General features: G+C 52.3%; 2 protein-coding genes across 2 annotated transcripts; one reads left to right on the forward strand and one right to left on the reverse strand.

The window, feature by feature from the left end:
- Positions 1-6,440: 6,440 nt before the first annotated feature.
- On the forward strand, positions 6,441-13,472 carry TENT5B (terminal nucleotidyltransferase 5B). The gene is made up of 2 exons (XM_072975020.1): positions 6,441-6,899; positions 11,547-13,472. Exons 1-2 carry the CDS (start codon positions 6,636-6,638, stop codon positions 12,567-12,569), a joined length of 1,287 nt encoding a protein of 428 aa, XP_072831121.1. The 5' UTR covers positions 6,441-6,635; the 3' UTR covers positions 12,570-13,472.
- A 2,474-nt stretch (positions 13,473-15,946) lies between these two features.
- On the reverse strand, positions 15,947-22,851 carry TRNP1 (TMF1 regulated nuclear protein 1). The gene is made up of 2 exons (XM_072975021.1): positions 21,832-22,851; positions 15,947-17,326 (listed from the first exon to the last, which is right to left on the reverse strand). Exon 1 carries the CDS (start codon positions 22,700-22,702, stop codon positions 22,001-22,003), a length of 702 nt encoding a protein of 233 aa, XP_072831122.1. The 5' UTR covers positions 22,703-22,851; the 3' UTR covers positions 15,947-17,326; positions 21,832-22,000.
- Positions 22,852-24,644: the final 1,793 nt, after the last annotated feature.

The following is a 24,644-nucleotide window of genomic DNA, read 5'->3' on the forward strand; positions in this document are numbered from 1 at the left end:
GAACTCAACAATAATTTAAAAACTAATGCAATTTAAAATGGGCGAAGGATTTGAATAGACACGTCGACAAAGGTACCGATGGCCAATCAAGCCCACAAAAAGAGGTTCAACGTCATTAGCCATCAGAGATATCCAAATCAGAACCACAACGAGATATTACTTGTAAAGTGGCTATAATCAAAAAGACAAATAATAACAAGTGTCAGCAAAGATGTGGAGAAATTGTAACCTTTATACATAGCTGCTGAGAATGTAACATGGTGCAGCTGCTTTGGACAACAGTCTGGCAGTTCCTCAAATGGTTGTACATAAAATTACCTTATTATCCTATGACCAGTAATCTCACTCCTAGCTATATACCCAAGAGAAATGAAAACACGTGTCCACACAAAAACCTGTATGTGTACAACATCAAGAGCAGACCCTAATGTAGACTTTGGGTGATAATGATGTGTCAATGTACGTTCATCATTTGTAACAAATGTACCACTCTGGTGGGATTTTGTTGATAACAGAGGAGACTATGCAGAGGAGACTATGCAAATAAGAGGGCAGAGGCTATAAGGGAAATCTCTATACCTTCCTCTCAATTTTGCTGTGAATCTAAAACTGCTGTTTAAAAAGTGTTTTTAAAAAGTGTACATGAATATTCATAGCAGTATTCATAACAGCCAAAAAGTAGAAACAACTCAAATGTCCATCAACTGATGAATGGATAAATAAAATGTGATAAATCCATATATGTATGGAATGTTATTTGGCAATAAAGAAAAATGAAATACTAATACATGTTACAACATAAGTGAACCTTGGAAACATTGTGCTAAGTAAAAGAAACCAATCACAGGAGACCACATATTGTATGATTCCATTTATATGAAATGTCCAGAATTGGCCAATCTTTACAGAGACAGAAGGTAGAGTGGTGGTTGCCTAGAGCTGTGAGTGAGGGGGTTGGGGGAAAATGGGGAGTGATTGTTGAAGGGCACAGGGCTTCTTTTGGGGGTGATGAACATAATTCTAAGACTGATTATGGTGCTGACTGAACAAAACTGTGAGTATACTAAGCACACTGGGTTGTACACTTTATATGGATGAAGTGTATGTTATGTGAATTGTGTCTCTATAAAGCTATTTCCAAAAATACTTGGTGATGATCGGATTTAGCAATGTGAAGGTCACAGGTGACCTTGACAAAAGCAGTTTTGGTTGAGTGGTGGGGACAAAAGCCTGACTGAAGGGTGTCCAAGAGAGAACAGAGTAAGAGAAGGTAGCAAGTATGAACATTTTCAAGAATTTTGCTATACAGATGGTGCCCAACGTACAGTGGTTCGACTTATGATGGTTTAACTTACAATTTTTCAACTGGTACAAAAGCGATACTCATTCAGTAGAAAATGTACTTCAAACAATGAATTTTGGTCTTCTAATCAACAAGTGGTATTTGATCTGATATTCTCTCGTGATGCCGGCAGTGCCAGCAGGCTACAGCTCCCAGTGAACCACGCGGTCACATCACATCAAGGGGAAACAACTGATAATGCTTACACCCATTCTGTCTTTCACTTTCAGTACAGTATTCAGTAAGTTATGAGATAGTCAACATTAAATTATAAAATGGGCTTTGTATTAGATGACTTTGCCTGTTCAGTAGGTTATGTGTATTACATAATATTTTCTTACTTTACTTTTTTTTGCGGGGGGCAGGGAGGGGTGTGTATTTGATTTATTTATTTTTAGAGGAGCTACTGGGGATTGAACCCAGGACCTTGTGCAGGCAAAGTATGTGCTCTACCACTTGAGCTATACCCTCCTCTCTTACTTTGTTACTTAGGATATTTTCAAATTGCTTATCAGGGTGTAACCTCGTCATAAGTAGAGGAAGACCTACATTGAGAAATGGGGTAGAAGGAAGGCCGATGTGAAATCAAGAGAGGTTTCTTGTTTTTGTTGCGGGTTTTCCTCTGAGATGTAAGAAATTATGTTTCAGTGCTGATTGGAATGACCCTGTAAAGAGGGGGAAATGGCCCAAGTGAAGTCCTTGAGCAGGTTAGAGGCCAGGGATCTGGTGTAGAGGTCGGGGAAGCACAGAGAGGAGGAGGTGCGGTTCATCTCAGGAGGGTGGGTAACAATGAGGCACAGACCCAGGGATTGGGTAGAGAAGGTGTGAGAGTCTGAGGAAATTCTCTTTTGATCGCCTCTATTTTCTCAGTGAAGCAGGAAGCAAGGTCATGAGAGGGGGCTGGGGGGGGAGCTGTCAGGGATTGAGGAGAGACGAGAAGGTAAGAAATTGTCTACGGGACCGAGGGCCAGTGACAGAACTGGGTCATACTGTAGGGTCTCAAAACAGCACTAAGGGTCCCCTGGAGGAGGATGGGTGTGACATTAAAGTGAGACCAGTCAGCAGGGCCGTGTGTCTCGCTTCAGGTTTTGTCAACCGTGTGGGTGCAGGTGGAGAGTTGGATTAACAGGGTGTGGTTTTGCTGGGTGAGTGCAATTTAAGCAGAGAGGAGCAAGGGGGTTGAGGGTGTATGCAAGGAAGTAACTATAATGGCCCATGGAATCTCAGCTGGTTAAGGAGGAAAGTCAGGACATGAGAAAGGCAAGGAACAGTTGGGGAAAAGGTGGGAGGATCAATGGCCTGAAGGTCCTGGTGACTCGGGGATCCGAAAGAGTTGGGGTTCTGGAGAGAATGAGCAGAAAAGACAGGAGGTGATGCCAGGAGGATGGGCTACTTGATACTGAAATTACACACAAGTATTGATAATGACAAGGTCCAGGAAATTACCTTGGCCATGAGGGGTTGAGGCAGGGTAGCAAACAAGAACCAAGGGAGGAGCGAATCGGGGGAGGGTCATCTATGTGTAACCGAACAAACCAAGTCACCCTCAGAGGCAGGGCCCAGGGTAGGGCATGGGCCCGGGCTTCAGCCAGACCTGCATATGAAGCCCCTCTCTCCAACTGTTGGGGCCCTGCCCAAATGAATAAGTGTCTCTGAAGCTCAATTTCCTCTAATGCAAAATGAGAGATCACTCCTATGTCAAAAGATTATGTTCTTAAAACTGAATGAGAAGCTGTGTGAATAGTGCCTGGAGTGGTTCTAGGCATAGGGCACTCAGTAATGTGGGTTAATCCCAGGATGCTCTTGTCTAGGGTCCCACTTTGGGGGAAGGGCCAATGTAGAGACCAAGACTCTCCCAGGACCCTTTCTCCCTTCCTACCACTTCAAATCATAGAATGTGTGAATGATGGTGACTCCTGTTTCACTCCCATTTTACAGAATAGGAAACTGAGGCCCAGATAGGGAAAGTGACTTACCTATGTCACTACAACTCAATTATCACACAGAGTAAGTTCCCTTTTTTTTAAACATTTTTAATTGATTTATAATCATTTCACAACGGTGTGTCAAATTCCAGTGTAGAGCACAATTTTTCAGTTATACATGAACATATAGTAAGTTCTCTTCTAAAATCAGTTACAGTCAGAATTAAGGTGGGAAATTTGTACAGGGAGAAAGGCTCATATATAAAATTTGAAAGCCAGTTGGACTTTTCATGATGTACTTCAGCCATCATTCCCCTCCATTCACTGGGACAATCAAAAGTTGATCTTGGTGAAAATGAAAAACCCCACTGAGTTTACCCTTGCTCCCTCTTATCTTCTCTCTTCTCTCCCTACATCCCCAAGTCACCCCTATGTACGTCACAGTAATAATGTTCAGGTCCTGTGATGGGCAAACATTGGACCAATTACCAATTATAAATAGAAGTATCAACAGAAGGATGAATAACAGCTCATGAATTTGCTAATTGCTCTTCCTAACCCAGACACAAAGAAGAAAGGAAAAGAGATCTCTAAGTTTCCTTCCTTAGAGATCTTAATTTAGGTGTGTGGGATGGACCCAGAACCAGGCTGCCTCCACAAGGACCTGCCCCTGCATAGTTCCAGGCCTAGCCAGTCCTCCTGGGGTAAATCCCTTCTGCCTTCTGGACCCCAGTTTCCCCATCTACAAAGCAGGAAGAGAATGTACAAAATGATTGTCAAAGGGCCTTCCGGATCAAGACTTCAGAGTTCTAGGGATGTGTGGCTTGGCACCTTCTTTGCTGTCCTGGCTGTCCTGGGGCAAGCACAGGGAGATAGAGCAGAGGTGAATACAGCAGACACGATAGAAATGTCACCTCCTTAGGGAGGCCTTCCATGATTACACCATAATGATGTACATTGATCTCTCTATTTCTCTCTCTCTCCTGCTGTATCTTTTTCACACTCACATACACATGTGTTTGCAATCTCTTCCTTTACTCTGTTTTATTTTCTTCTTAGCACTATTTGAAATGTCTTATTTATTTGTTTACTTGACTATTGTCTTACTCACTAGAATGTCAGTTCTAGAAGAGCAGGGGCCTTGCCTATCATGTCTCAGGGCCTAGCCCAGCAACTGGTACACAGTAGGTGCTTAGTACATATGTGTTGCTCGATGAATGAATAAATGAATGGATCTTGTGGGTGGTATCAGGCCTGTGCCAAGGAGGACTCTGTGATCTGTGCCAACTCTTTCAAGAAAAGCAGTTGAGAAAAAGGGCTCTGGAGTCAGGAGAACTGGATTCAAGTCCCACACTGCCAATTAGTAGTTGTATGACCTTAGGCATGTAACGTGACCTCTTTACACCTTAGTTTCTTCATCTGTAAATTGAGGATAATGATCCCACATCTTGAGATGTATCTTTAGGAGCAGGAGGTCATGTATATAAAGTGTTCTGATGCATAGTAGGTATCCAGAAAATGTTAGTTTCTTTTCTTTTCCTTCTTCTGCTGGAGCATGGAAGTGATCGGTCAAGTGTTTGGAGACTCTGGGTTAAGCCAAAGGAGATTTCTTATCTATTTCTTATCTTTCAAGAGAAGATAAAACAAAATAGCAAGCTACTGAACCGAGGCCAGCCCAAGGGACTGGCCCAAAGTCACACAGCCAAGCAGTGGAGCAAGCAGCAGATCCCCTCCCTGGGGCCAGAGGAGGCCCCTGATCCCAGACAAGATAGAGGGAGGGGACAAGGGCAGAATCTTGCTTAGGCGGAAATGGCTGGGAGCCTGAGAGTCAGGCTGCTGGGTTCTAGTCCTAGATCTGTCTGAGGCAATCTGGTGACCTTGGAATGTAGTTTACCATTTTTAAGTCTTGGTTTCTCTGTGTGTACATTGGACATATTACTCCTTGCCCAGCCTACCTTACAGAATGAGAGTGTTAGGAGAATATTTAATTTGACATATTGTTAGCAGAAAGAGATTTAATTTAAGAGAGAATATTGCAGAGATGAATCAGACAGACTCAATTTCTAAAATTTTGCCACAAGCACATATATTTAAAATCAGGAAAAAAAAAGATTAAAAGCAACAATAATAATAAGCCTCATCCCACGAGGCTCTGTACAGTGGAAAAGTAAAACATATTATTTCAATAGAACATGTGAAAATGTTTTGCCAACTACAAATAATCAAGTCAAATTTTAAAAACTATTATTGAGAACCTTCTCTGGAGCAGATGAGGAAACTGGCTTAGAGAGGTTTAATGACTTGCTCTAGGGCATACAGGACCTGAGAAAGCTAAGAAGAGGCTGGCAGGAAAGCCGTGCAGGAAGCCTCTGCCAGAAGGGGCTGCAGAAGGGCCTGAGATGCTGGATCAGGAAGAACAACCCCCCACTTCCAGGTTCCCTCCAACCTCCAGCCCAGTGAAGGCCCTGGGTCTGCTCAAGTATAGTGGAAAGAACATGTGCCCACAGATTCTATAGCCCAGATTCAGCATGAGGGCCTGGTCTCATTTGCCGTGTGACCTTGAGGGACTCATGCCCCTTCTCTGAGCAGGTTTCCCCACCCCTAAACCGGAATATTAATGCTGGCCAGCAACCACTGCAAGGGCCAATTAAGAGAATACATCTAAAAGTATCTACCTCGATATACAAGTTTGTTACCTTTCCTCGACCCTGGAAGATTGCGGGAGAGCAGGAGGAGCATTGTACGGAGTTGAACAAGTGGCACAAATCTCTCTGGGCTTCTGAAAATAGCAGATGACCAGGACCAGGCCGGGTGAATTCCTTTCAAAGGGAAAAAAAGTTCTTAGTGGCTCAACTCCGCTACAAACTCCACGGGTCACTTCCCTCACGTGTGCCCCTGGAGGGCGCAGTCCCTTTAAATCCAGGCCCTGCCTTCCGTCCGGGCCAATCACGGTGAACAAAAGTTCTTTAAGGACCAAAGGAGGGAATTTAGCCTGAGAAGGAGGGCGGGGCAGGGGCGGGCCTTCCAGCCAATCGGAATCTCCCTGACGACAAGTGACTCACGTGCAAAGCTCTGCTGACCAATGGCAGGGACGTCGAAAGGCGGGGCGTCTCCCGCTGTGTGACAGCTGCCGGGACCAATGGGCGTGTCGCCCGCCGCCTATAAGAATCGGCTGGGCCCCGCGCCACACGCTTTAGGGTCGGTTAGTCGCCGTCGTCTAAGGTGTGCCCTGGGTTTGCCTCGCCGTCGCTGCAGTCCAGTCCCTGCGCCCTCCGCTTTCGCCGCGGCCCAGCCGCTCTCCCAGGCTTCCTCTCATTAAACATCCCCCTGCCCCCGCTTTCTGCCGTCGGGGCCCCGGGGCAGGGCTAATGATGCCATCGGAGAGCGGAGCGGAGAGCCGGGACCGGGCGGCTGCACAGGTGGGGACGGCTGCGGCCTCGGAGGCGGCCACAGCGGCCCCGGCAGGCGGCGGCCCCGACCCGGAGGCCTCGTCGGCCTCCCTCGGACGGCACCTGAGTGGGCTGAGCTGGCCCCAGGTGAAGCGGCTGGACGCGCTCCTGAGCGAGCCGATTCCCATTCACGGGCGCGGCAACTTCCCCACGCTGAGCGTGCAGCCCCGGCAGATCGTCCAGGTGAGAGGCTCTGGGCGGGAATATGAGGTCTCGATCCTGAGGCTCTCGTGGCTGGGAGGCTCCTGGAGTCTGTTCGATTCTCTGGACAGCTAGGAAGACAAGGCTCAGAGAAGGACGGAAGCTGTAAAAAAAATCTCACAGCACTGATGGTTGCCCATACCCCCTCCCCTTGCACATCATAATCTCTCCCCACTTGACTTTCCCCGTCCCCTGCCTCTGGGGAGTCCCGATTCCCGTCAGACAATTCTCCTCTGGCCAGGGAACGGAGGGGGAATGGGGAGGGACTTGGTCCTGGGAGAACAGCCCCCCCTGAAAGGACAACAGATGCCAAGCTGCCCAGGGTGGGTAGATGTGTATACTTGAGTTCTTTTCATCTCCAAATTGTCATCCCTGGGCCTCACACCCTACCTCTCCCCTCCCTCAAGTTTCTAGGGGCAGACTCTGTCCTGTGTTCCCATAGCCCTTGGCTCAGGAGCCCCCTCAAAAGCTAAGAAATCCCAGCACCTCCCTCCCTCTCAACTGGGATTGTGGCAGGAGATTAACTAAGCACCAGGCCAGACCTGATGCCCTCATGGCGGAGGGCACCATCAGGTGTCCAATTTAGATGTTCCTCCCCCTCCCCAAGCTTGGAAATGCAGGCCCAGGTCTCTGGCTGGAGTCCCGTCTGTCTCCTGAGGAATGGGAGAAGAGAATTCTGGTAACTCCTCTCCTCTTCCGCAGGATCCCTCTTCCCTTTACTGGACCCTCAACAAGCCTAAAATTGCTCTTTCATCTGTATAGCCCAGGCACTGTCATGCTCTGAAATATCAGAATGTGGTGATTATTGTACCCATTTTATAGTTGGGGAAGCTGAGGCCCCAAGAAGGGCAATGAACTGCCTAGGATTACCTAGAGGTGAAAATCAAATCCTGAGACTCTTAAGTCTTCCCAGGATCTCGTTACTGCAGGTTTAAGGTTTTTCTACCTCTTCTCCGGTTCCTAAGACTCAACTTCTAGGGCTTAGCAGAGTCTTCTGTTAGACAAGACAGGAAAATCTAGCTACAATACCTTGGACTTTCTTTCTGGGGAGCTAGCCTTACAATCCAGGTGAAGCAGGCCACTCCCCTGCCTCCTTCTGCCTTAGCTTCCACGGAGGGGGAGGGGTGATTTGCTAGGGGATTACCTCGCCCTCCCTCCCTCCCAAGGAATGGGAGGGGGTGAGGGCAGATTCCCCAGGGCTGACTCACCAGTGCTGCTCACTGAGGCACACTGAGGCCCCGCTGCTGTCATGGTGTAATTAGGAAACCAGTTGAGGCTTTTCTCCCCAGGACAGTCAGGTCAATCTTGGGGGCCCCAAATGCTCTATCTCCAGGAATATTGTCCCAGGTATCAGCCCAGTGTGGCTGTTCCCCTCTGCAGAGACAAGGGGTACCCTGTAGGGGAAGTCCCTACCCCTGTCAGTATGGTCCACACTGCCTTTACTGATGCCTGCTCTATGTCAAGCCCCGTTCAGGACACTAAGGGCCTAGATGTGACTGGGACCCAGCTTCCCTGCCTTTCAGGTGCTCCCAGCCAGGTGGAAGAGACTGTAGGTCAATAGGAGCTGATAATATGATCCTAGTACAGTGTCCCCTAGATTAGGGTCAGAAATATCACAGAACAGGGAGCTGCCAGCTGCAGTGGGGAGGGGGTGGCAGAGACTTCAGAGCTGGACTAGGAAGTTGGACATCTGACTTCAGGGCCTGAGCAGCTGTCAGTTCCTTTTGTTGGGCCCAGTGTCCCTATCTGTTCATTGGGGATGGGTTGAACCACTCTCCTACACCCCTTCTGCTTCCAGAATCCAAAGGGAACAGGTGCCTTCACAACCGCCTGACCTGCGCAATTGCCTCTATGGGGAAGAAAGTGCATCTCCTGGCAGGAATCTGCAGCTAGCAGCTTCACAAGCTACTGGGATATGTGTGTAAATGTGTGTGCAGGGGGAAGGGAGGTATTGGTTGTATGGTGGTGAGGGTGCTGGTGTTGACTTTGTGCTTCTCACCAGTGCTGTGTTGTCCCAACAGTTCAAGAATTGAAATCTTTCTCCCTCTCTACCCCAGCAAGGCTTTGCCTACAGCAGCAATCTGAGCAGCTAGAGATGATGTTCTTGCTTGTATCTAAGCTAGAGGGACCCACTCTCCTATAGGTGTCCCCCTTGCCCATAGCTCTGGGAGGACTGGTTCTAATTAAGTTTGGCCACTTACTGGCTGTGTGACTCTGGACAAGTCCCTTGCCCTCTCTGGGCCCAGAGAATTGCATTAGACTAGGATCTTTCTAGTTGCAGCCAGAGGGCCTGCATTAGGTGGCTCTGGATTCAAGTTTGGTAAGCCTGCTGGCTGAAGCACCTACAGTCTCCCTACAGGTCTCAGCAGTGGCCTGACACCAGAGTGGTCTGGGGGAGGGCCTTGGCACAGGAGAAAGGAGGGTGCAGCTACTGCCTCCTCCATGGCTGAAAAGTCTGATTCAGGAGGCTTCAAGCTGCCCTGCAGTCCTTGGGTGTGGCAGTATCTGGGGACTGCCTGCCAAACTGGCTGTAGTCACACCTGGGAAACAGACAACAGCCGCTGGCTGGCTGACACAGCTGGCCCCATGGCCTGACGCAGGCAATTTAACGAGAATACTGCTACCTACTCACCAGGCCAGATGCCATGCCCTGGGGTGGGCATCAGCCTAGGAGCAGGAGCTGGCACTGAGTAAGTCTCATCAGCTCTAAAGGGGTTTGGGGAGGGGGCTGGTCTGCTCTGCAGGTTTGCCAGGATCCTTGGGACAAGGTCTTTGGCCTGATTCTCTCCTTGGCCTACATGGGGGCAGCTGCCAGTTGGGAGAGTGTGGGTTGGAAGTCCCACAGGATGGACTGCAGCAGCTGGCCCCTTACCTCCAGCCTCTCCTGTCTGGCCAAGGCATTTCCCAACCCCCACTGTCCCTCCCCAGCTACTCTGGCCTGGGGCTTTGGTGACTGGAGGATTGCCCTCACTCTGAAATTTTGAAAGGGAAGGAAAATTGGAACCCTAGTTCCTGGTTCTCTGCTCCTTCTGAACCCTGGGATGGTCAATGTGGTAGAAAGAGGGTAGATTGTGGAATCAGCCAGACCTGGATTTGAAGACACATCTGAGTGACATTGGGCAGGTAGCTTCACTTCTCAGTTTCCCCATCTATAGCTTGGAGACCCTAAAGATCTATTTGCCCATAGATTCTGGTGGGAATGTCCAATGCCTGGCGCCCAATAGGTGCCTAACCAATGTTCCTCTTCCCCCACCCCAGCTGCGTGGTCCCCCATGTTCCTGATGGCCAGTTGCTGACCCCCCATAGCCGTGACAATACCTTCCCCCAGTCAGGGTCCTCCTCCCGGAAGCTTCCTGGAGGGAGCCGCCCACCTCAGATTGCCCCACAGCAGCTTGCCTCCTCAGCACTTAGGTGCATTCTTTGCAGTAATTCCCGGGGAGGCCAACAGAGCAGCCCAGCCTGGCGCTGACTTAGCAACAAGGCGGGGTTGCGGAATCACTCAGGGTAGGAATGCTGCCTGGTCACTTTCTGTGTGTGAAGTACTCTGGGCTGCTGGGAAGACTGAATGTTAGGGCTCAGCTCCTCTCTCTCCCCTCCCTGGTCCTAGGCCCAGGGAGGCGCCTCTGGCTAGAGGAACAGGCTCAAGGTGACTCGTAGGTTTATCTGTCGTGTTCCTGTGTTAGCACGGGATCTGCTATATTCTTTCCTCTTGACTTGGGAGGCTTCCTGAGATCTTGACCCATCTCCTTGCCCAAGAGCAGTAAGAGTCCGGGTTTTAACTTCCAGCTCTGCCATTTCTGAATGAGCCTTAGGTATTTTACCACTTAAAGCCTCATCTGTAAAATGAGTCTAATATTTGCATCACTGGATCCTTGTAAAGAGGAATTAAGATGAATGTGTCTTGGTCAAAAGAGCATGCATGGACTTGAAAATCCAACTGACCTGGGTTCTAGTCTCAGTCTCAGCCTGGCTATCTCTGACTTGGGCACGACTTCTCTGTGCCTCAGGTCCCCCATGTGTAAGTTGCGTTAAAAATACTCAAACAGGATTATTGTGAGGGTTAATGTTGTAATACATGTTAACTACCAATTACATTCCCAACACATTTGAGCATTCTGCATCATGCCTGGCACAAAACTGTTTTACTTGCAATTTTAGAGAAGTAGAATAGCATAATGATTAAGACAGGAACTCTGAGTTTAATTCCCAGCCCTTCATTCACCAGCTATGTGACTTCAGGCAAGTTACTTCACCCCTCTGTTCTTCCAATTCCCCAACTATAGAGTGGGAATAATAGTACTTGCCTCATAGAGTTACTGTGAAAATTACGTGAGTTTATATTCTAACGTGTAAAGGGCTTAGATTAGGACCTGGCATTTAGAAAATTCTATGCATGTGTTTGCTATCCGTATTGCTATTCTTTCTGAGTCATTCCTCCAAATGGACCAGAGTAGGAAATAAAGGCTTCAGAGATGAATAACTTTCCAAAGGCACAACAGCTGATAAGTGGTCAACAGTGGTTGATGTCACTGTGATTATTATGTGGAAGCCCACAGCAGACCCTGAGGCCCAGGTCGCTGTCACTTCTCCCTCCTGCTGACACCTCCCCTTCCTGCGTCCCCTCTGCAGGTCGTCCGCAGCAGCCTAGAGGAAAGGGGGCTGCGTGTGCACGGTGTGCGGCTGCACGGTTCGGCTGCTAGCCACGTGCTGCACCCCGAGAGTGGCCTGGGCTACAAGGACCTGGACCTGGTATTCCGCGTGGACCTGCGCAGCGAGGCATCCTTTCAGCTTACCAAGGAAGTGGTGCTGGCCTGCCTGCTGGACTTCCTGCCTGCCGGTGTGAGCCGGGCAAAGATCACGCCCCTGACACTCAAGGAGGCCTATGTGCAGAAGCTGGTAAAAGTGTGCACGGACACAGACCGCTGGAGCCTCATCTCGTTGTCCAACAAAAGCGGCAAGAACATGGAGCTCAAGTTCGTGGACTCGGTCAGGCGCCAATTCGAGTTCAGCATAGACTCCTTCCAGATCCTGCTGGACTCCCTGCTGCTCTTCGGCCAGTGCTCATCCACACCCATGTCCGAGGCCTTCCACCCGACAGTGACAGGCGAGAGCCTGTACGGGGACTTCGCCGAGGCCCTGGACCACCTGCGGCACCGCGTCATTGCCACACGCAGCCCCGAGGAGATCCGCGGGGGCGGCCTCCTCAAGTACTGCCACCTGCTGGTGCGGGGCTTCCGGCCGCGGCCCAGCACCGACGTGGGCGCCCTGCAGCGCTACATGTGCTCCCGCTTCTTCATCGACTTCCCGGACCTGGCGGAGCAGCAGCGCACGCTGGAGCGCTACCTGGAGGCCCACTTCAGCGGGGCCGACTCGGCACGCCGCTACGCCTGCCTGGTGACACTGCACCGGGTGGTCAACGAGAGCACCGTGTGCCTCATGAGCCACGAGCGCCGCCAGACGCTGGACCTCATCGCCACCCTGGCGCTCCAGGCACTGGCTGAGCAGGGCCCGGCGGCCACCACCGCCCTGGCCTGGCGCCCTCCAGGCCCCGACGGGGTCGTGCCGGCCACTGTCAATTACTATGTGACCCCCGTGCAGCCTCTACTGGCCCAGGCCCAGGCCTCCTATCCCACCTGGCTGCCTTGTAACTGACTCAGACCCTGGCCAGAAAGGACCAGGCCTCCCCAGATGGAGTGGGGCCTCCAGGAGTGTGTGGAGGACATGACCAGAGACAAGCAGCCTGTACCAGGTGGCCCAGCACTGCTGCAGGGTTGGGCCTTCAACTGAATAGACCAGACTCCCCCGAATGAGGACCCTGTGGACTTAAGGCCAAGCTGGGGTTCTTGATAGGTGGACCTTCTGGTTACTGCACCACTCTTTGGACCAGCATGATTGTAGGATGCAGGGGCTTTTTGTCTTGGGAGTCAGTTGCCTTCAGCAGACAAAGCATGTTTGGGATAGTAGCCACGTCAATGCCCATCATCTCAGGTTGATTTCTGTGGCCTAGAAAGGGTCTTTTTGGCTAGAGCCAGCCCACAGTGAAACCAGTAGCCTCCAAGGGGCTGCAGCCCACAAAATGGCTAAAATTGGTATGTTAGGGGAACTACTCACTTTGGGTTGGGCTAGGCCACTAACAGGGCCTGATGGTCCAACCTGGCTCATCACCAGGAGCAGGGAAACTGAGGCATGAGGCAGATACCTAAGTTTGGAAAGGGATAGGTTTAGCCCAGTCCTCTAACACCCATACCTCGAGCTGTCGTGGTGTGTGGACTCGACAGGAATCCAGCAGCCTGAGGTGGGACACAGCCCATGCCCCTTCTGGGGTGCTGCTCCCTTCCCCCATGTGGTGAGGAGCCCTCCTGCCTGGGAGCTTGTTCTCCGGAGGGCTCTGGGTCTGGGTCCAAAGAGGAAACAATCAAGTGCTCCCACCCCCACTGGCCTGTTTATAGGGTTCTCACGTGGGGGATGAAAGCCATGCCCCACTTCATTTCCCCTCCCTCTGGATTTGTTACTATTTTGCACTCAACACCTGCCAATAAAGATCATCTACACTGAGTCTAGCACCATACTTTCTCCTGGGAGAAGGACCTCCATGACTAGGGGCTGTGGTCGCCCCCCCCAGCCTAAGTCTGGCTTGTGAGAGGGGACATGTGGGGGGTGGCATCTGAGTCCTGGGCCTCCTCCTCCCCTCAACACCAGCCCCAGCTTGGTGACGTGCTAGGAGGTACTGTCTACCCGTGTAACTTGCCCCTGTACATTGCCTCAGCAAATCTCTTGTTAAAGAACAAATATTTCAATTTTTCCTACCTGGAGTCCTAATGACCCTGGACCTGGTCTCACACTGCAGTGCTCAGGAATGCTTGACCCCAGCTCTGCTCCCTTCCCCAATCTTCCCAGGAAGCGGGCGGCAAACAAGTGGGATGGGTCTGGACTTAAGACCCCTCCAATAGTGGCAGTTGGGACTGGGGAGCTTCTATGGTCCCCCAGAGCAGGAGCCCAGGTTTGGCCTCCCTCCTGAGAGAGTCTTCCTTAATCCTCCGGCTCCCTTTAACACCCCCAAATGCTGGTGGGCACACTCTGGCTTGTTCTAAGCAGATCCCCCGGAGGGGCAAGGACTCTCCTTCCCAAACCTAGCTGGGGCTGTGCCTGGCTGGGTGTGAGTGCCAGCCTCAGGCGCTCAGGGAGCTGTTTCCTCAGGGCATCAGCCAGTCAACGGCCTGGACGCTGCCCAGCCTCTTTGATCCAGGGATTGCAAAGCCCTTAAAATATTCAGCCTCATTAGTGGCCTCTGAAGTGCTGGCTTTGATGGTTCCAGCCAGCGTGGAAAAAACAAGGCCGCAGAGGAGGCCCCAGGTCACCTGGATGAGCCCAGTCATCTCATTTGCACAATGGGTCCCTGTGGGACTTAGAATGGTCAGAGGGCAAGAGGAAAGGCTATTTTGTGGTGACTGAAAGTAGCCTCCCACCCCACCCTGGGTTGTGCCCACCCAACTAGGATCCTAGAGGTGGGGAAGTAAGTTTGTCCCAGCTCCTGCTTTGGGCATGAGGGGATGCTCACAGTGTAAGCACACAGGCTTAGCTTGTTGGGGTGGGGAGTGGAGTTCACCTGGATGTGCTTATCAGGGGTGAGACAGCCAGAAACCCAGGGCACAGGTTTGTAAACACTGGATTCAGCCCACATGCGCCAGCCACCCCTCTCGGGGTGGGAACACAACAGCAAACAAAAGACTAAGTTCCCTACCCTCAGGAAGATTACATTCTAATGGGATGGAAAGAAAGGAAACTATATAGTCTTAGAAGGTCAACGGATGTCTAAAAATATACATAGCAGGGTAAGGGATTGGAAGTTCTGAGGTTTGCCATTTTTAAAAGGATAAACCTCCTTGAAAGGGTGACATTGGATTGAACAAAGACTTAAAGACAGTGGGAAATGAGCCACACAGATGAGATGTCTGGGGAAAGGGCGTTCCAGGCAGAGACTTGTCCATGTACACGTGCTCCTGGCAGGCGTGTCTGGGGAAAAGCACCTGTGCCTGAGGCTGTTGTGCTGACCTTGTGCAGACGCATGTGCTCTCAGCTACCACTTCTGGAGTGTTCCAGGCTAGGAGCCATGCTAAGAGCTCTGCAATCATACCCTCTCATTTCACCCTCACAATGTCTCCAAGAGAGAAGAGCAAGTCGTGTTTCCATTTTACAGATAAAGAAACTGATGCCAGAGAGGTCAAAGAGGTTTGTCTGCCTCCAGAGTCATTGCTGTTAACCCTTGCTCCATCCTGCCCCTACACTCTGATTTCACATGGCCAGCATGACATATGTCTCCTGTACGTGTATGTGACAGAGTATGTTTGGCATGTGACAGAGTTAAAGAGCTGGCATTACTGTGACTTCGCCGTTTTATATATAACCACGCAGCACAGTGTAGCAGAGTTGTACATTTTCTTGATGCAGCTGTGCCACCAGCCGTGGCTTGTGGTGACTACATCAGAGGCCCGTGTAGCAGCAGGTGTGCCTGTGGGTGTGTTTGGGCGTGGTGCAGTGTTTCCAGGTATGAGAAAAACACTGACTCAGTGGCTGGCATTGTTCTTTCGTGGACAGTTCCTGCAGCCACCTAAGATGCCAGGACAGGAAGGAATCAAGTACTGGGAATCAGAGCCAGAGAGGGGAAGGCTGAGGGGGGAAAGCCCCGTGCCCCACCCCCTGCCCCCACAGTGCTCTCCAAGCAACAGTCCAGCTCTCCCCCATCTCCCTCAGTGGGTGGGTGAGGGGAGCTCCAGAGGGGGAAAAAGCCTTGCTGTGAACTTTGGGAAACAGAAGATATGCCCCCGGGCAGTTATGCAATGTGTTGTCCCTTCCAGTCCCACTCTCTGCCCTTCTCCATGCTCTGTGCCCTTGAGAGGCTGACCTCTATGGACTGTGCATCAATGGCTCCCTTGTTCCCTGCCTCCCTGTTGGGTTCAGCCAGTGAGAGTCCCCAGCAGAAGTTACTGGAGAGAGGAGGAGAATAGGGTGTTCATTTCCCCTGCTCCCTTCCCACCAGGTGGCTGGTTGGCTGGTCTCTCAACCAAAGACCACTGCTCTGGTCAGGGGCTCTCCATACAGCTGTACTTTCCAGTCCTTGTGCCCTCCTCTCCCCTTCCCTTCTACCCTTTCTCTCCCCCTCCCTTCTTCCCCTCCTCTCCCCCTTCAGGCCCAGGACATGTAAAGGCTTCTCCCAGGTTGCTAGCCCCAGAGAGCTGCACCTTATCTTGTTAGTTTCTTAAGCTCAGCCCCCATCTTTAGAGATATTTCCTTTTAAAATCTCTCCCCAGTCTGAATGTGCCCAGTCTCCTGCTGGGACGCTGACTGACAGACAGGTCCATCCAGTCACCAGCATGGGCCCCAGATCATGCTGCCAGTTTATCACAAACATGCTCAGCCTCCCTTTGCATGCTTTCCACCCCCTGGCTTCCTCATCATGTCCTTAATTGGGGAAGACTTCCTGGAGAGGGTCAGCTTTGAGCCAGGTCAACGGAGAAGTCAGTCTGCAAATCAGTCAACCAGGCCCAGACTGCCAAACAAAACTGAACAGAAGCTGCTCAAGGAACTGCCAACTTAAAGAGCCATGACAGACACACACAAAGGAAAGCATCGAGCACACTTGCAGATGTAAGTAAAGCCTCAAAGCCTCAAAACCACACACATTTGTCTCACATTACTGAGCTTTATTCTTTCTGAATGTATAAATCAGGGGACTGACTCAATATGCATTCATTTTGCAGAATTCTACAAGTTCTGGGTTGCGTGTGAGTTAGTGTGGCCCCCATCCCTCTATCCCTAGGATATTTGAATAAATGTGCCCATTTTTTTTCATTTAAAACTTAGCTTGGAATTTTTATGTTACCAACACTTCTTCCAGGGACCTAGAAGCAATCATTTTTCTGAGGGGCCACATCCCCGTGCCCATGAAGAGAGGGCAAGGACAGTGAGGAATTCCTCAGAGCAATGTTTTCCCTCAAACAGGCCTCCTGGTGCTGTTAGACTGAGAAGCCAAATGGGGGCCTCAGCTGCACTGTGATTTAAGAATGATGACTATATTTTTAAAAGAAATCTTTTTCACTTTCACATTGGAAATGTTTGCTGCTCTCTTAAATAATCTGATTGCATCTCAAGGACCTGTATAATTGTAACATTTCCAATTGTACAGTGTAAGCCAAAGTCATATGTGGCATATATAAAGAAATTCATAGTATAGGCAACTTCCCCAGAATCCAGCCCCTTGCCACTATAAAGTGAAGGGCTCCTGTGAAGTGAGGAGGGCGCCATGCTTGTGTAAGGTCGATTCGAGAAGTCTTCCTGAAGGAGGTGCCCAGGGAAGGAACAGAATCCAGGAGTCCAGATCCAGAGACGAGGCTCTAAGGAGCTGGGAGGAGCTGGAAAGAATCATTTCAAGTGCTTTAATTAACTCTCTCCCACAGCCACCCAGCCCCACCCAAACCCTTCAACATCTACCTCCCTAAGAGGGACCATTGTGGAGAGAAGGTGCAGGGGCAATATTTTGGAACTGGGCTCCACTGGCTCCCGCCCTAGAAGGGGTGGGGGCTCCTGGGGTGAGCTCCCTTGGGCCTTTGTCCTTGGCTGGGATCCCCACTGGTCTGAGCAGCTGGAATGGAATGTTCCTGGGATAAAAAGCCTGTCCCCTCCTCCACCTCTCCCCTTATGGAGTTCCTCAGGGACTGTAGTGGGGGGAGAAAGGGGACTGTTTCAGGGCTGCCTGATATGGCGATGCTCTGGAGAAGCAAAGGCCCACACTGCCTTGGGGATCTGTCCTGGCAGCCTGTCCTGGGTTAGGCAGGTTGGCTCTATCGAACATTTCCCAACCTCCTCTATGTGTTAGGCACTTAGTGTGACCTCTCATTTAATTCTCAGAAGTTATCTCCTTTCTAGCTCCCCATGAAACACACACACACAACTGGCTCAGAGAAGGGTCATTTGCCCAAGGTCTCCCAGCTGAGAAGCTCCAGGCCAGGACTAAACCCCAGGTCTGTCTTGTTCTAACACAGGACACTTTGTGCCCTACCTTTCACCCTTCTCCTCTGCCATCCGAGGCACTTTGCTCTCCTTGGCACCAAACTCTCCAGCCCAGGTGTGCAGGAGAGGAGGCAGACCTCCAAGGCAAGCCCAGACCTTGAGCATCCTTGGCCCACCCTTGCCTGAAGCCAGGTGTGCTGACTCAGCCTGACTCACCCCACAAAACCCAGACAACCAAGCTGGGGAGCCAGCCTCTGGGGTTGTGTCCAGATCTTGTTGGGGGCACCTTCTGCCACTCCTCCAACATCTCATCACATCCCTTCCCAGAATCAAGGACCAGGGGTGACTGTACCCAGACTTAAAGGATGAGAGCCCAGAAACCCTCCAAATGGAGCCCTCATTAGCCTAATAAATAAAAAGCCACATAGCCTAATGTTTAAGGTATCCTTCACTTACAGGTTCTATGTCCTTGGACAACTCACCTGCCTTCCCTGACCCTCAGTTTCCTCATCCATGGAAATAGGGATAATTCCTACTTTGCAGAGTAGCCGAGAGGATTGAAACAGATAATAGGTGTTAAGTGCTTAGCACAGTACCTGGCATAGAGGAGGTGGTTAATATATTATTCTAGAACCAAGGATTCCCTTCACTCCTGGCCAGGGTGTGGTCAAGGACTAATGTGGGAAGAAACAGGCTGGGGACCTCCCAGCTTTCCCAAATACCTCTTCCCACGCTGGCTATCAAGCAAGTGACAAGGTTAAGGCTCTCCTTCAGCTTGGGGAAGCCTGGGACGCTGGGTTTTTCTCGAAGGACCTGGCTGTCAGGGAAAGGGAGCCTTCTAGAGACTACCCACTGCAGGCTTGGAGCACCTTAGCTGAGAATTGTTGCTTCAACCCAATCTCTAGGAAGCCTCCTGTATCCCCAGGTGGCAGCGGGATAAGGCTGTTCTAACAATTATCAGTGTAACAAATCTGTGAGGAGTGAAAACGACTCTGGGCTTTTACTCAGAACGTGACTGCCAACAAGGGCAACCTCTCTTTTCAGGAAAGTCTTTCCTGATGGACCTTCTCCCTGAGGTCAGTGGGCCCGCCCCTTCGCTACATGACCGCAAGTACCAGCTAATTCCGCCAGACCCGTAAAGCTCAAAGCCTGAGAAGCCCGGATAACGTGCAAAGGGGCTGATCGGGTGCTGGGACACTGGGGACCAAGCCTACTCCAAGCCACGCCCCCACGCCCCAGAAAGCAGCCCCACACTGCCCTCTGGTGGCACTGCCCAGAGGCGCCCTCACTTGGCGAGGGCCAGCCAAGAGAGTGAAAGAGCTCATCCAGCCAAGGGCCAAGTCCCAACTAGAATTCTGAACTGGTCTTCCAGCCCCAGGCACTGGCCTGAAGAAAGGCTCCTATTTCCCTCATTTCCTTCTGCTGAGATCCCACATTCACTGGTGGCTATCAACGTCCTCAGTGCACAGATCCCTCAAGATCCCCTGTACTCAGTCCAGTCCCCAGTGTTAGATGGCTGGGGGCCATCTAGAAAGTCTTCAGGAAGTCATGGGGGGCATATTATATAACCAGGGGCTATAGTTATTTGTGAAGGCCTAAAAACAGCCCTCCAACACCACAAACTGCCCAGCCCCAGAGGGTTCCTTGGGATGATGACTGCCAGGTAAGGCTGCCAAGAGGATGGCTGGGAGACGTGGGCCCTTGGAAGCATAGACTCTCTAATTCAGTGTTGCTTCTCAAGTCCCTGGACTGAGCAGATAGCAATGTTGGTTGGTTGAGTAGAATATGGAGCCTTCTAGAGGGGTGGGCTAGGCAGGAGTGCAAAGGTGACTTTAATTAGTTGGCTAAGGGGTAGTGGGCAGAGCACTGAGTCAAGAGCTGGGGTTAAAGTCACTGAGCGCTGTGTGCCCTGGCCAAGGCCCTTAGTGAGAATCAGTGGGACATCTGGAAGTGGAGGGAGGGGACAGAGCTGCCTGTGACACTAGGACCAATGTCCATTTCCTACATTTACCACTTTCTCCAGCAGGAGCCATCTCTAATTCCCTACCCTCCCCCACCCCCTCCCCCAAAGTCAGGACAAAGCTGATTACCAATAAATCCCAGAGAAAGGCAAAACTGTGGTGACACAGAGCACTTTACACCATTAGCTAAAAGCTTCTCTGGACCAAGCGTCCCTCTCCTGTGCAACCCAGAAAGCAAACAGTCCTGGCTGCAGCCCAGTGCTGCAGCCTGAGCTCCTCACTGTGTCACCTCCAGGGAGTCCTTGTCCTCTCTGGGCCTCTAGACCCAAAATGACCTGAGTAGCTTTGGGAGGTTCTCCCTTTCTGGGGAGGCCAGAGGATGCCAGAGCTCCTCACTGCTCTCCTGGTCCCCCAGCTCTTAGAGTCTCTGAGAACTCCTCCTGGACTTCTTTTCCCCAGCTAAGAATGCATTCAGGAAGGCCTGGCTATTAGCTGAGAAACCAGGCAAAAAGTCTGGTACCTGGGGAGAGGAAAGGTTGCTGAGGAAAGGTCAAGTGAGGGCCCCTGGGGCTCTGCCTTTCAAAGCAGTGCACCTGACCCTGAGGACTCCAGCATTAAACCAGAATCCCGTGACTCTGATGATCTTATCCGGCTCCCTTCTCCCCATTCCAAAGCCCTGGCATGAGGAGGGACAGCTATGTTCAGAGAGGGACGGAGGGAAATCCACCCAAAAAGGGGGCAGAGATGTCCTGGTCACACAGCAGGCAGGCTGACACCAGTTCTCTCTAGCACCTGCCCCGGACAGTGAAGAGATACTGCAGGAAGGATACACACAGGCCTAGGACCTACTTCTGTCCCTAGCTGGCATGTGACCTTGCCACTCTAAAATGAGGGCTTTGAATTAGCTCCTGGCTCCACCAGCAAAAGCAGCGCCTGTTTCTAGGACCTAGTAATCTAGATTTAAGAGAATAAAACACTCTTCCATGACTTATGGGAGAAGAAGACAGACCCCTGCCTTGTGTTAACCTCACTACAATCCTTCCAGGAAGTGAGGATACCCTCTTCAGAGACTGATAAATGAGGCTGCAGTCAACTCAGCTGGTGAGCAGCAAAGCAACAGCCCGGCCATTCACAGCTGAGTGGGGCAGGGACCTGAATGCCATGTGGAAAGAAAGAAAGGCAGATCTCATTTCAGGTCTGGCCCTTTAAGGCCCCCCTCTCAAGAAGCCAATGACATACCTGCCCCCCTGGGACCTGTTAAAGGATATCACCTGGTAGAGCCATCTTAGCGATTGGGAGGGGGCTCCTAGGAGATCCAGCAAGGCTTTAGGCAGTCACCAAACACCCCACCCTGGTCATCTGAGTCAGGCTGTACTCTTAATGAAGCTTCATGGGGGCTTGAGAAAAGATCTGTCTCCTGGAAGTGGAGGGGCCTAAATATAAGTATGATGCAAGCAAATCCTTAGCTTCTCTGGGATTCCACCTCCCCAAATGTGAAACAGGGACTTAGGAGAGAACTCAGTGGTAAAAGTTGTGCCAACCCCCACCCTATCCTGGGGCCTCATTACTCTGTCCTCCCAAAGGGAGGTGCCAGGAAGCAGCAGCCTCATGGGCAAGACTCTTCTTACAGCCCCAAGGGATCCAGGAAAGGCAACACAGGTGGTGGTCAGGGTAGGGGGTTCTGCAACAGCGCAGCGGGTTCCAGCTAGTAAAAGTTTGCTGGCAAACCCCTCCTGGGATCTGAGCACCCTCAATTTGTCCAACTCTATGGTGAGGACTTGATGCTATCACCTCGTTCCCCAGGAGGTCTGGGAGAGGCAGCAACAGAAAGCGGACATCTTTATTAAGGACCCACTGGACTTCAGAAGCCCCAGGAAAGGGAGGTCCGGAACCTGGCACCATCCCGCCCCGCCACCCCTCGGATGCACCAGCCGCTAAGACCGCACCTCAGTTCAGCCTTCTACTGGTCCCCCGGCCCCCTGACTGTCTCTTCCTGTGGTCGGCCAGTCGGTCCATCAGCGTCGGTGACACCGTCCATTCAGCTGGCGTCCCCAGTCTATCGGTCGGCACCTTGGCGATGGCTGGTCGGGGTGGCCAGGGGTCCCGGCGCGGAGGTCAGCGCTGAGGAGAGGCGGGGCCGCGGGGCGGGCTCCGGCGGAAGGGTGAGTCGGGCTCAGGACCGTGGCCCCGCCGCAGGCGCCCAGCGCCCCAGGGCACGCAGCCGCCCAGACCTAGCGCGGAGGCGAGCAGCGCGGGCGGGCGGGTGCGGCGGCCGCGGCGTGAGCCCTTCTTAAGGCGCGACCCGTGCGCCGCCAGATAGAGCTCGGCCTGGGCCACGCCGCCCCCCAGGCGGCCCAAGCTCTCGGCACGGTGCGCCAGGCGCAGCTCGGCCGCCAGAAAGACCCGGTGCAGCTGCAGCACTCGGCTCTCCAGCTCTGATACCAGGCGACGGCGGCCCTCCACCTCCAGCAGTCGCCGCCGCGCTTCGGCCAGCTCTAGCGCGCGGCCCCCGGGCCCCGCCGCCGCGGCCGCAGCGCCCGGGCCGCCGCCCGCGCCCCCTGCTAGCCCAGTGCTCCCCGCGGCCCCACTAGCGCCCTGGTGCCAGCGCTGCAGCTCCTGCCCCTTGGCCGAGCTTGCCGACTCCAGGGCTGCTTCGGGCAGCGGTGAGGCCTGAGCTGCGGTCGAGGCCAAGGTCGGGGTTGGGGGCGGGGGCTGAGGGGGCGACAGGGGCTCCCGGGGAGGCGGCGGCGGGGACCCCGGTTCCGCCGTCCCTTCCTGGGCCCCCGGGCCGCAGGCGCTGATCCGGCAGCCCGGCATCCCCCGCCCCCCGGCGGTCTGCAGCGGTCGGTCCGCGGGTCTGGCTGGCTGTCCCCCACGCTGTGGGTGGATGGACGCTGCGCACCGGAGAGAGATGTGGCCGGAGAAAGATGCGGCCGCAGCCCCCACGCCACCGCCGCGCCGGCCTCCTGTGCGTCTTATAGAACACGGGGCGGAGCGAGGGGCAGCACAGCCAATCAGAGACCGGCATCCCTAAACCCGCTTCCCCTGCCCCGCCTAGTCGGGACACTGCCCAAACCCTTCAGGTCCCTGGTCCTTCGTCCCATTCTACCCTTCTAGGGCATCCAGTCCCCATCTACCTCCTCAAAATTGGGTGGAAAGGGGGCCGTATCTTCTCTGGTCTGGCCCTTGAGCTCATATGCCCTGGTAGCTGTTGCTTAGAAATCATGGACTCCAGACCCCACCTGGGGGACGGTTTTGCCTGAGGTCACACTGTTTGACAGTGAAAGCCTGAGCTAGAACACAGGAGGCTTGACTCCTTGCACAGTGCTCCTTCCCGTATCCCACGCTGCTCGTCGGCCGAACCGGCTGTACCTGATCACCAAGACCGAACTTCGCCAGGACTCCCTTCTCCAATCTCCCTGTGGCGATGGAAAGGTTAATACAGAGGGATCCCAGTAGGGATCTGGCGGGGTTGGTTCCGAATCAGGCAGACCCTTCCCTAGTAGAACAAACCATAGCGCTGCTGTTGAGCTTGGTGAGGCTTTCACAAACCTTGGTGGCCGTCTTGAGCAGTCCGGGGCCTCACGGTGGGCAAAATTCTTCCCTTGCCCCGCTTCTGTTTGCTCCTCCCAGTAGGTGTCCCCACACCTTTACACAGAGGGCAAAACAGACCCAGAAGGTGCTGTGGAGTCTTGACCGAGGTCAGTGGCTGAATCTGGACCACTAAATGGGATAAGCTGAGCCATTCAATGCCCTTTAGGGGCTTAGATTCCTGGGTCTCCTCACTATCATTGAGGGGACCCTCCTTAACTAAGACTTTAGTCATATTGGCAAAATGATAGAACTGAGCCCTGGCCATTTTTTCCCACAGCAGAAGTGATCCTGCCATTACCCCCTCCAAACACAGACCTGGACATCATGGCCCTACCATCCACTTGAAAGTGCCATCAGAAATGGGAGGTCTCTGTGTTGGGCAGGTGCAGGGGTTGGAGGGCCAGAAACCAGCTAAAACCAATGGGGAAGAACTGTGGTGAACTTGGGCTCAGAGGGAACTAACAAAAGTGTAGCCAGTGTGATTACTGCCCCAGCCTGAAGAGGAGGCTGATGGGGTTACTGTACTGGCCTGATGAGGAGAACAATGAAGCACGCCCCACCCTCCTACTCTCCACATCATGTTCTCTAAGTGCTTTTAAGTATCTTAGATTGAGTGATGGGGACTCGTGGGTGAGACAGCTCGGCTCCTGAGAGGCAGCTCAGAAGGGGCTCAGAGAGGAGGAGAGGTTCATGAGAGGGTGTCAGGCCCAGTGAAGGGGAAAGGAAGACTTAGAAGGAAGGAGTGAGGGGGAGGATGTTCAGTGACCAGGAGTAGCAGAGGCTCAGGGAAGGCGAGGGGAGGGGCTCAGTGAATGTGATGGGCTAAGTGAGGGGAGAGGGGTTTACTGGGCACACTGGTGCTAGAGGCCCACAGAAGGAGAGGAAGAAGGGAAGTTCAGTGAGGGGGTTGGGGGCTCAGTGAGTCAGAGGGGCTTAGTGGGGATGACAGAAGCTTAAGAGTGACCAGGTTGCCTGAAGCAAGGAGGAATGCCCTGCTGAATGTTGTTATCCCTTTGAATGGTCTCCTTTGTGTTATCAAACCTTGTGTCTTTCTCTGTGCAGAAGACCCCTCCCCCATCACTGTGCGGAGACTGACAGGTGTTTTGCCTGCATCAAGCAGATCACCACTCCCAATTTCTGTGGGATGAATCAAGGGGAATAAGAT

This window comes from Vicugna pacos, chromosome 13, assembly GCF_048564905.1.
Source record: "Vicugna pacos chromosome 13, VicPac4, whole genome shotgun sequence".
NCBI classification, from domain to species: Eukaryota; Metazoa; Chordata; class Mammalia; order Artiodactyla; family Camelidae; genus Vicugna; species Vicugna pacos.